Here is an 11,402-nt window from a genome sequence, read left to right on the forward strand (position 1 = left end):
CTCATTTGCTCATTTGGGAAAGATGCATTCACCGATGCTCGATTCTCAAGAGGAGCAGCATTTCATTCGCGAGAGACACATATACACACGCGATAAACTCAATACATGTATTATTATTTTCAAATCAATTATTAGAAATAATAAATAAATATATATATATTTATTTATTTATTTATTTCTATTCCTAATATATTTTCTCTTGTGCGTAGGGCCTTACTTTCGTAGCATGACTCAGTTATTTTCAAGCCTTAATGATACAAAAGAGAGAAGTATGGGTGCTATACGAAGATTATATAGGAAGTAGAACGACATAGGATTGCAGCTCGCGCATCTCAACGTCGCAAGCACGTATAGACATTAAATTCGATGTCTTTTTCTCTTGCTTTTTTCTTTCTTTCTTTTCTTGTTCGTTTCTTTCCATTCTACATTCTCTTGTTTTCTCTTTTTTCGTGTTTTTTTTTCTTTTTATCCTTTCCCTCTTTTCGCGTTTCGCGATCTTACAATTTCTTCTTTTGACTGAGAATCCTTTGATATCGGCAACCGCCCTCAATGGGGCTGTTAGCGGCCTTTAATTACATCACCGCGCTACAATATTCACCATCCCTGGTATATTGCTACTTCTGAGAAAGAAATATATTCTTGTCGAGAAAGAAATATTCGTGCTGTGCGAGACAAAGCCGGCGCGCACAGTGGTTTCGATCGGGAGAGCCATTGCTGAAGCTATCGTGATACCGAATCATCCACATAGATTCACGCATCTGCGTGCGAGTCAGTTCGAATTTTTTTTTCCTTTTCTTTGTGCGCGCGTCAGTCGCCGATCGTGTATCACGAAAATACAATGTTGTTCCGAGACGGCGAGGGAATGAAAATGATCGAAGACGTTCGATCCTCGGAGTTAGCTTGTAATATAAAACGCTGAATCAGCATCGGAAAAATATCGTCAAGTCGTGCTACATACGTAATTTTTTTCCCCTCCCCTCCCCCAACCATGATTCAACGATCGCGATCGTGTTACATCCTACGTAAGTAGATTCTCACAACTACAAAATAATTGAGACACACACAGAAAAATACATACTATATACAAGTAAATATTACTTGTTTCAAGTATTTCAAAAGTTCATATATCCGCAAATCTATCATAAGTTCATCATAAGTATCAAATTTATTCAAAATGTATTCTGAATCCTAGTAAGTTTAATACTTCAATCACGAATATTAACTTATCTAATTGAAAGAAATACACTAAATTTTTCTGATCTAATAAAATTTCTTACATTAAATTAACCACATCTGACTTTTCTTCGATAAAATTTTATAATTTCTTCAAAAGAAAATAATTACTTTTTTTGAGTACATGATAATGAGTTTTTCTAAAATTTATGACAAGTCTATTTTAAGACTATTATTAAGAAAATATTCTTTGTTAAAGATAACTGTTACTTAAAAGAAGAAAAGTAAACTGAGTAATCATTTTTTTTAGCAATAGAATAATATTTTTCTGTGTAGTTTCCTCAAATTTCTTCTTTCATAACTTCTTTTTCATTACATGTTTTAAAGAAAATCTCTAAATACTTCATTGACTATTTTTAAACTGGTCGAATCACCGTATATTAAATATTATTAAAATTACAGGGATCGAAGAAAGAAAATCACTTTTTTTTAAATCGATGATATAAAGAATATACATTTCAGAATTTCGCAATACGAGCGCGAAAGATAAGTGTTTGTTGTCGCGATTAGGACAGAAAAAAAATTAATATGTTCAACATTCATGATTTATGCGAATATTTTTGCTTCGAGCAGCTATTTCTCGAAACTGTCGTCATCTCGTTCACATCACATGTTCTTGAACTTGCACAACTTGAGTTGATCACGACGACGATCAGTCACGGTTTATCAACGGAGAGAGGTACGAGTGCGCCGAACCGCGAGAAGAATCAAAGACCATTCAGTCGATCGATCATCGTGTTGTAATATTATAACGCAAGTATCGGATACTCTTATCTAAAATGTGATTATTATATAAGTGATTATTGTATAAGTGTTAATATTATTGCTGCTAGAAGATACATCCCGTAACTTGGCGATTTGGAGTAATTTTCTCGTAATTTTAGTTGTGCAAATATTGTTAAATATCTATTATATCCCGAGAAAAAATGGATTTATGCGATTATATAAGATTGTATATGGCCACATATGATCTTATGTCCATTTTTTCTCGGGTGGCTTCGAATAATACAGCGTGAAAAATATTACTAATATAAGTATAAATTCTCCAACGCGATAAATATTTAATAATAAAATTTATATATTAAATAATTGAATTTTTTAATAACCCCACACATTATAAAGTATCTTAAATGTTATTTGTATAAAAAAAAAAAATTTAGATATGTTCATCACAAAAGACAAAGAGAATTTTAGATTGAAAATATATTATAATTTACACGAAAGAGCAACCTTTCATTTCCGTTGCTTATTAAATCATAAATAATTTATATTATTGGTAAATGTCGTTTGATACTTTATCCAAAACAGAAGTACGTTGTGTATGTATGAGATTGTTAACTTTTATGACTATGATAATTTCTTAAACCCAAGAATTACGCGTGTGTGCGCGAGAAACGGCAAACTGGACCAAAGTCTAAGGCCGACGTCTTTTTTCCAGCGGTAATATTGTAGTGCACAGCCTTCGTAGAGAAGAGAATTAAGACGACTGTGGAGGCACAAAGAGGAATGTCGACGTCCCGACGAAGAGGCGGATAGATTTTACTTACTAACGAGGTTCCCTGCATAACTCGTGAACGAAAATGAGGCCATTCGCAATCGTTCCCGCCCTTATCTCCTGGTTAACAATCGTCGATTGCGTTTCGACCGGAGGATTCTGCGATCCGGAAACGGGGGACGGTGAGTTATAAAATCACGGTATATCAATATCACGATAAATAATACTGTTAACAACGAATACAATGCTTCAATCGATTGAATACTGCATCATTGCATCTTTGTATTGTGTCTGTAAAATATTGTATTCGGCATCATATTTCTCGATCGATTCAAGGAAACATTTTCCTTGCGATTCTTTGCCCGGGATTTACAGGATGTCTACTCAAATCTTGTAAAAAATTTCCTTTATCTTCCAGGTATTTTTATTCAAAATTCCAGATAACGAGAATATTTTAAAAATTTTTTGGTGTAATTTTCTAAAATAATTTTTTTTGTTGTACGCATTTTTTAATGCTTTTCATTTATAAAAAAAGGAAACACATAAAGCTACTTAAATTTCAAGTGCTAGATTTACAAATGTACTGAAAAAAAAAATTGAATAGCTTTCGTTAAGATAAAAATTTTTAATTTACATAACATATTCATTTTTTATCACTAAAAATTAAAATAAAGAATATGTACTGCATATTTGATTTTTTGTTCAGGCATTAAATATATATACAGAGATAGATATATATATTTAATAATATATTTTAAACACATAATTCACAATTTGGCTTACTGACGGATTGCCTACTGCTTACAGACTTACAGTATAAGAGCAAAATTATCAAAAAGAAAATTTTTTTAAAAATTCCCCAAGTTCCAATAAAATTCTATGAGAGTTCTCTGATTTCTCCAGGTACAAAAAACTCCTTGATAACTCCAGATTTTCCATGTTTTTTCATGGAGACATCCTAATTTATATAATTATGCAACATATTTAATTGTCTTAATTTTGCAAAGCAATAATTCGATTAAATCATCGATAAAGATTATTGACATCTACACACAGAAAAATACATACTATATACAAGTAAATATTACTTGTTTCAAGTATTTCAAAAGTTCATATATCCGCATATTTGAATTTTGTGCTTTTTTTATATTAGAGTACCATGTCGCCTGGCTAAGAAACGGCACAATAAGATTAACAAACTGTCTGCAAACGCAGCCTCACTGGATGGCAAAGAGGAGGAACATTCTAGGATCACTGCCGATGAGCAGAGTATTTTTGCCAGGTACACACGATTCTGCATCGTACGCGATACACGAGCGGGCAAACTCTGAGAATATCGTCGAGAAATTTGTAATAACCCAGGTAAATTTATAATTGCTTATCGAGAATTGAATATTTTTTAAGTCGTTAAAGTACAAGATATATATCTATGATATTAATTTTTCGTAGTAGATTCTTTGATTCAGAAGAGACTTCCCCATAATATAAAAACACATATAGTGATTATAAAATTTCGTCAGAAAGAGGCAAAGATTGTATAACTTACAAATTATTAATTATAACTTTGTGTGATATAAACAATATAGTTAGGTTTATTTAAAATATTTTAAAAATTTCTTATAAATTTATAATATATATAAAAATTTATCACATCTTTATCGGAACTGTTTCTTTAAAGGTGAAGTTTTTTATCGTCCGAACAATTAGCGGAAAGTTCTGAACATTGCTAACTCACACAGTAAGGCTCCTGTTTCCTCATCGCAGCCATATCGAATTATGAAGCGTCAGAAGCGAGAAATTACGCAACTTTTTTCTTTTGCACGATAAGACGAAATAAATAAATTATTTATCATATATTACCACTTCGATAATATATGGATTGCTATATCCCTAAAAAACTTTGTTTTTTTATTCAATTAAAAATTGACTTATTGTTAATCTCAGATATATTTACATTATCAAATGCGCAAATGGAAAAACTAATTTATTTCGATTTATAAAGCTTAAAAAAAAAATTTCACATGATTTTTCGTTATCGTAATTCAGTATGGCCGTGGATCCAGGAACATCGAAATCAGATAAAAATTAATTATGGAATAACCGTTGCTGGTAATCGTTAGGATAATTAAACTGCAGGATGTGGACGTGCTCGCGCAATTGATTTACGGGGTTCGATATCTGGACATCAGGGTCGGGCACTACCCTAACACGAATTCGATATGGTGGGCTAATCATGGGGTATTCAAATCTGTCCCCATGCAAAACGTCGTGAACCAGGTGAAGGCCTTCCTTAACAATACGAACGAGATCGTGATATTCGATATCCAGGAATTTCCCGTTGGTAATATCCCTTAAATCGTTCGATAAAGTATTTTTGATCAGACAAAAATAATATTCGAATATAGTATATATCAATTTGAAGATATATATAACATTTTTTATATAATTTTATATAATTATTATAATTATATAATACATTTTTATTATATAATTCTTATGTAACGTAGATATACATATTATAGAATAAGCAATATTTATTTTATACTATTTTTTTAATATACTTTATGGTATAATTTGTTATTATTTCCAATAATAACAATAATAAAAATATAATTTAATAATAAGATATATTTTTAATTCTTTTTCTTTCTTTTTTAATTGCACATTTGATGGTGTTACTAGGCTTTGGGAAAAATCTGGGAGTACATCACGATTTCGTTAGATTTCTCGAGGAACAATTTGCCGGATACTACTTGCCGAAGAGTTACGGATGGACCAGCACGCTGAATACAATCTGGTCATCTGGGAAAAGACTCATAATCGGTTACGATGAGAAACGAGTCGTCAGCCGCTACGAGAGCGTGTGGCCCTGCGTGACACATCAATGGGGAAATGTCAGAAACATCGAAGATTTGTTTAACTATCTGGATCGTATCGAAATGGAAAATCTTGGGTGTGTAAAATTCGTACAAAACTGATGCTGGCAGGCATTATAAAATATTTATAGCCCTATAAACTATATTCAATATTATTTTTGATACTTATGTCTATATCGTTTGATAAGTATCTTTGTTATAATCGCGTTTCTTTCTGATTTCAGATATCCTAGAGCGATACCGAGATCAGCGATGGCAGAATTAACGCCCAACACGTGGGACGTAATCTTAAATCGCCTTGGAAGCATTCGTCAGATGGCAGAGAAAGTTAATATCAACGTTACAAATTGGTATAATAGCAAATGGCAACATACGGCCAATATTGTCGCCGTCGACTTCGTCCGATCGTCCGGCATCATCGAAACTGCGATCGAATGGAACGAAAGACGTAATTCGCATTGTTAAGAAAGTAAAAAAAAAGAACTTATAAACCAAAGTTTGTTAATACATTCAAATTATAATAATTCATAGCATACCGAGCAGCGCAAAAGGTTTTATGCTAGTACTTAATAATTTATTATCTCGACACAATCTTCTGTATAGTTATGTTTTATGGATATATAATAAATTTTATACGCACAAGGGGTGAATCACGCAAATAGAAAATGTCTATAATTGAAAGAACATAAATATCTCTAAAAAATATTTTTCGTAGAAATATAATATACGAGAGACGATGTTTTTGTAATCTAATATTTTTTTTAATCAGAACTAATCAACGGTAACCCGCCTCGTAAAAATCCGTTTACATCAACCCTCTGTTATCTTAAGAAATCTAGATAAAGCATAATGGCAGCTCGCGCAAATTGCGTAATGCGTATACTTTTTGCGTGATAATCGCAGTTCCGCCGGATGCACGAATAATGCTCTAGTCAAGGTAACCGAGAGAAACAAAATTGTCTATCGCGCACAAAAGCGCGCGATGCAACGAAATCAGTTCATCATCCGGTACAGATGATGTTAGTCGTGAATGCGAAATCGAAAATATATCAGTATCTTGCGTTAGCCGTCGTGTACTGAAAGAACAACGAATTTAGAACAGGAAACTTTTCCTCTGGAAGGAAACGATAATTTTTTTACAAAGTCGATCGGCGCTTATTCCTTTTATGAAGAAAATTATTTTGTTAGAATCATTTCTTAAAATCAATTTGCGGTTTCTGATTATACGAATATTATACGAAAGTAGAGAATTTTAATCCTTACTAAGGTGACCATCTATTTATATTCATATTTAGAAAAATGTGCTGCTTATTGCTGTTGCTTTTACTGCCAATAGTAACTTCGAAACCGTGCGAGTATTCCGAGTCATATCAATATTATATGTGCCAAAATAATTCTCTCTCTTGCCCTGGCAATCAGAAATGCACATTCATCGAACACTGCCCGGCGGTTGTATCTCTAATGGAACGAAACGAGCTCTCCGCTCACAGGTAACGTGATATCGTATTTTTGCATTATAAAGTATACGCGTGTACCTACATACATAAATTTTTTGAGTACAGATTACGGCAAGCTGTATGTGGATACGATCAAACGCGCATGAAAATTTGCTGCAGCGTAGACAGTTATTCCGAACGGCCAATATATACGAATCAGGATGCATATCTGACGCAATCCTCTTCGAGCTCTTATTGTGGGAAGAGTCTTATTCGAAATAACATAGACAGTTTAGGATCGTATCCTTTCGTCGCGAGGATCGGTTTTACAAGCAAGTATTTGCGCGAAATGCTTGTATTATACCCGCTCATTTTTTTTTCTTCGATCCTTGTCGTTGAGAATTAAAATATTGTGCCACATATAACGTTGTTGATAACTTTTCATTCAGTGCATTAACTCTGTTCAAAGTTCTTTAACAAAGTTGTGTGGCTTCAGTGACACTATGTATACAACAAACTATACTAGAGTTTGTCTATTTCTTTTTTTTTTAAGGACAGACCAATTAGCTATATTTCTTTTATTATATAAGACATGCGCTTTGAAACTGTTAGCAAGAATTAGTTTTTCAGATACATTAACGAGTGAGATCAAATACTCGTGCAGTGGCGTGATTGTTAATGAGCGTACAGTATTAACTACAGCTACATGCGCACTCGCGAAATCGGACAGATACAAATTGTACGTATATAGCAGTCGAAAATATAACGAATAATCGTTGCTCAGATTTTCGATTGTGTTTAATTAAGCCTGGAATCGTAGCATGCAATAATTATAAACGGTTTTCGTTCGTATTTAGATGCTCTGTGCTTATTGGTGAATATAATACAGAGTCGAATCCAGATTGCAATAAATTATTTTGCGCACACAATACCAGTAGCCACGATATATCGTATGTGATAAAACATCCAGGCTATGACGCCGCAACTTTTTCCAATAACGTTGCCTTACTTCGTTTGAAGAAGGCTATCAATTTTACAGGTATGTACAATTCTTAAATATACATATTAGAACGCTTGACAATCAGTCTTAATGAAATGCATATCCGATCTTCTTCAGCCACAGCGCAACCAATCTGCTTTATACCAGAAGACAGATACGTCAGCTTGGAAAGTACATGCACCGTTGTTGGCTGGGGAAAATTGTCCGATCAAAAAGGTATTATAATAATTGAACAAACTATTGTAAAGCATAAACTGTAAGCAGTGTTTATGTGTGATGTAAAAATGCGATAACCCTGTGATCCAGCACAACCACCGACGCAACAGTCATTACAACTAAAACTCGTACCTAAGCAGCAATGTTCAGATTATTCAAGCCACAGTCTGTCTGTTGAATTATGTGCCAAAGGAAATTGTGAACCTTGTTCAGGTTACAGTGGAAGTCCTCTATTATATAGATATGCAGACACATATTTCCTGGTATGTTGTACTATCTTATAAGATATATATATATATATATATATATATATATATATATATATATATATATATATATATATATATATATATATATATATATATATATATATATATATATATATATATATATATATATATATATATATATATATATATATATATATATATATATATATATATATATATATATATATATATATATATATATATATATATATATATATATATATATATATATATATATACACTACAGATGGTATTTCACATATTTATATATATACAATATTTTTTTTATCAGGTAGGAATCCTATCATATGGGTCTAGTTGCGACTCAAGCACCATTTTTCCATCTGCGTTCATAAATGTACAGAAATACACAAGATGGATTCTAGAGAATTCTTAAAATTGCAAATGCAACCATCTCAAAATGGCACTTAAGAACACCAATTGATATTGCACTTTCACGAGTTTTATTTTTTTATCTACGAAATATTATTTATGTTTAAATATATTCAAATATTTTCCACGCGTCATTTCCTTAGCTTCTTCTAGACCCAGCTGATAAGCTAAATCGTGCAGTTTTTTCACTTCCGAGATAAGCCCGGTCATTGTTAAATTACCCAATTCTGCAAGAAAAATTTTGTTCGATATTTAGCAACACAAGATGAAGAATTATATTTTAATGCATATTAACTCACGATGCAATTGACTTATGTCGTCCGCTGAAAAACTCGCAGTCCAAAAACATGGTTCTGTCTGCGGTGAATTTTGAGCAACAAACTCATGCACACCTGGAACTTCATTGCTCGCTACATATATGATGTATATTATGTATATATATATCTCAAAAAGAGATCTTCCGAAAAAGAGATACTCACTTTGTTCAGGCCATAAATCAGGAGATGCTCTATCCAGTTTCTCTAGACTCATTAGGCTCTCCTCTACACAAGACAAATCTATAAAACAGGAATTTACCATTTTAGCTCTTTGTACTTGAAATATTTTCATTACAATATAAAATATTATTTTATCCTTGAAATCTATAGAATTTTAAATTTAATTCGATACAAGAAAGATCAATCTGTATAATACTTTGTAAACAATTAATTGAATTTAATTATTTTTTTAGATATAAAGTTACATTCTTTACCCTAAATTGTCATATAAGATTAAATAAGATGTTGATAGAAATTAAAATATAAGTCTTTAATATTTTGAGCACCTATTAAAGTTTACAAAAATAATATTATCTCAAAGATTCATTTTGGATTCTATTTTGTTGTTTCTCTCTTTTTCACAAAAGAACTACTATTTAACTATATCATAACAAAAAAGATAAAAAGATAGAAAAAAATAACACAAAAAAATAGTCTAAGAAACATTTACATCGTGTTGCGTAACATATTTAGTATATATAACTATAACCTCAGTATATATACCAGAGCATAACCAGTGCACTTTTGTTCTCTAAAACTCCAAACTTACCTGGTTGATCCACAGTCTCTTCAGTGGCCATAACGTTCGTAGAATCGGAAAGAAATTGAAATTTATCGTTTCTAGAGCGAAAGATCACAATGGATCGACAAAACGGAGTGAAATGACGGAACGAGATATTTGAAACACGCACGAACTGTGTTTTATGTTCTTTATAAAAACTCTTGAGCAACAGAATATAACTTCGCGTTACGTATTCTTCTCTCGAATCGTCGTCATCCCTCTGCGCAATTCCTTGGCTAGTTCAGCCTGTTGCTGCAGAACGTAGACATTTTCTGCTTTTCGGCGCTCACGTCGCTCGATGTCGCGTATCACACCTAAATGAAGTTGCTCCCTGTAACGTAACATAGCGCATCATCTAATTTATCGAATATTTAAATAGCAATAACGCGCATACTCGCTTACCTGTCGTATGCCTGTTTGTAATGAACGTAGCCTATTATTCCGACAGACGCCGTACAACATAAACCGAAAGTGACTTTAGACGCTGTTGACATGCTTGAAGAACGACATGCGCTGTCAAGTTGCCGCACATGGTCGCGCGAGGCATGATGGGATAATCGATATTATAATAATGGAGAATTCACACTGCGTTCGATATCCGACTGAAGTTGGCTAGTTAGTGAGAAAATAAACTCTCTTATTGGATATCAAGCTATCATTACTAGAGTCCTAGATTATCAGAGAGGCGCCACTCTACCCCCACCATGCCCACCGCCGCCATTTTAAGACACAAACGTCCATAGACATAGTATATCTAGACCATAGACATAGTATATCTAGACCATAGACATAGAATATCTAGACCGAGCGTTTGCCTTTATTTAAGGAGTGGGGGTAAGTGTCGGTCTACAATAGTGATTTAAGCTCTAAGCCTTAAGAAATTGACCAATCACGATCAAGTATGAGGAGAATACTCGACTGTGATTAGTCAATTTCTTAAGACGCAAGGGGCACAAAACAGAGTATGTCCTTTTCTACGTGCACCTCGGCTCCCACTCCTTACCTTTACTCTAGTAAACCTTTACTCTAGTGTTCAAAAATTTTGCACACCGAAATGTTTTTTACTAGGCTTCTAAATACATTTTCAAACGTTCACTTATATTCTTTCATGCATTTCCGAGTGGGAACCTATCTTATTTTGTACATACAAACTGCCAAAACTTTTATATTAAGCAAATATATAATTATTATGGTCGGTAAAACAGGACGGTCCGGCATCACCTTAAGATGTCTGATGGTATGAATTTCGATGATTTTATTGCCTATATGAATAAAGTTATTTCAGAATTAAATTATATATAGAGAAGAAAAGAGAGATTATAGAAAAAAATTCTCTGCATTTACGATTGTTGATAACCACTTTTTATTATAAACTAAATCTCAGTT

At 32.8% G+C, this 11,402-nt stretch overlaps 4 protein-coding genes across 6 annotated transcripts; 2 read left to right on the forward strand and 2 right to left on the reverse strand.

The window, feature by feature from the left end:
* Positions 1 to 3,861: 3,861 nt before the first annotated feature.
* On the forward strand, positions 3,862 to 6,348 carry LOC115245386 (PI-PLC X domain-containing protein 1-like; the record flags this gene model as incomplete). Its single annotated transcript, XM_029823669.1, has 4 exons — positions 3,862 to 4,010; positions 4,849 to 5,069; positions 5,411 to 5,681; positions 5,829 to 6,348. Coding segments are annotated over 4 exons (882 nt in total), but the record flags the coding sequence as incomplete, so codon positions are not given.
* A 491-nt stretch (positions 6,349 to 6,839) lies between these two features.
* On the forward strand, positions 6,840 to 8,961 carry LOC115245396 (chymotrypsin-like protease CTRL-1). Its single transcript, XM_029823689.1, has 7 exons — positions 6,840 to 7,094; positions 7,167 to 7,372; positions 7,671 to 7,779; positions 7,898 to 8,079; positions 8,158 to 8,256; positions 8,347 to 8,519; positions 8,818 to 8,961. Exons 1-7 carry the CDS (start codon positions 6,904 to 6,906, stop codon positions 8,920 to 8,922), a joined length of 1,065 nt encoding a protein of 354 aa, XP_029679549.1. The 5' UTR covers positions 6,840 to 6,903; the 3' UTR covers positions 8,923 to 8,961.
* Positions 8,747 to 10,274, reverse strand: LOC115245397 (protein lin-52 homolog). Of its 3 annotated transcripts, none has more exons than XM_029823690.1 (4): positions 10,005 to 10,274; positions 9,398 to 9,475; positions 9,218 to 9,328; positions 8,747 to 9,145 (listed from the first exon to the last, which is right to left on the reverse strand). In XM_029823690.1, exons 1-4 carry the CDS (start codon positions 10,033 to 10,035, stop codon positions 9,012 to 9,014), a joined length of 354 nt encoding a protein of 117 aa, XP_029679550.1. In that variant the 5' UTR covers positions 10,036 to 10,274; the 3' UTR covers positions 8,747 to 9,011. The 3 variants fall into 3 exon arrangements, with proteins under 3 accessions (XP_029679550.1, XP_029679552.1, XP_029679553.1); XM_029823692.1 differs by having other exon boundaries at positions 9,218 to 9,316; positions 10,005 to 10,183; XM_029823693.1 differs by having other exon boundaries at positions 9,218 to 9,310; positions 10,005 to 10,137.
* LOC115245398 (protein PET117 homolog, mitochondrial) lies at positions 8,987 to 10,570 on the reverse strand. The gene is made up of 5 exons (XM_029823694.1): positions 10,419 to 10,570; positions 10,005 to 10,347; positions 9,398 to 9,475; positions 9,218 to 9,328; positions 8,987 to 9,145 (listed from the first exon to the last, which is right to left on the reverse strand). Exons 1-2 carry the CDS (start codon positions 10,508 to 10,510, stop codon positions 10,203 to 10,205), a joined length of 237 nt encoding a protein of 78 aa, XP_029679554.1. The 5' UTR covers positions 10,511 to 10,570; the 3' UTR covers positions 8,987 to 9,145; positions 9,218 to 9,328; positions 9,398 to 9,475; positions 10,005 to 10,202.
* Positions 10,571 to 11,402: the final 832 nt, after the last annotated feature.

The sequence above is a fragment of the Formica exsecta genome, unplaced genomic scaffold, assembly GCF_003651465.1.
Source record: "Formica exsecta isolate Colony F162 unplaced genomic scaffold, ASM365146v1 scaffold969, whole genome shotgun sequence".
Lineage (NCBI taxonomy): Eukaryota > Metazoa > Arthropoda > Insecta > Hymenoptera > Formicidae > Formica > Formica exsecta.

What these genes read in the sequence shown, in the direction of transcription:
- LOC115245396 (XM_029823689.1), top strand. Translation starts at nt 6,904, where the DNA reads ATGTGCTGCTTATTGCTGTTGCTTTTACTGCCAATAGTAACTTCGAAA. An exon ending in AAAATTGTCCGATCAAAAAG is followed by an intron (nt 8,257 to 8,346) that starts GTATTATAATAA and finishes CCTGTGATCCAG; the next exon opens with CACAACCACCGACGCAACAG. An exon ending in ATGCAGACACATATTTCCTG is followed by an intron (nt 8,520 to 8,817) that starts GTATGTTGTACT and finishes TTTTTTTATCAG; the next exon opens with GTAGGAATCCTATCATATGG.
- LOC115245397 (XM_029823690.1), bottom strand. Translation starts at nt 10,035, where the DNA reads ATGGCCACTGAAGAGACTGTGGATCAACCAG. An exon ending in AGAGACTGTGGATCAACCAG is followed by an intron (nt 9,476 to 10,004) that starts GTAAGTTTGGAG and finishes CCTGTTTTATAG; the next exon opens with ATTTGTCTTGTGTAGAGGAG. An exon ending in CGACATAAGTCAATTGCATC is followed by an intron (nt 9,146 to 9,217) that starts GTGAGTTAATAT and finishes TTTTTCTTGCAG; the next exon opens with AATTGGGTAATTTAACAATG.
- LOC115245398 (XM_029823694.1), bottom strand. Translation starts at nt 10,510, where the DNA reads ATGTCAACAGCGTCTAAAGTCACTTTCGGTTTATGTTGTACGGCGTCT. An exon ending in TACAAACAGGCATACGACAG is followed by an intron (nt 10,348 to 10,418) that starts GTAAGCGAGTAT and finishes GTTACGTTACAG; the next exon opens with GGAGCAACTTCATTTAGGTG.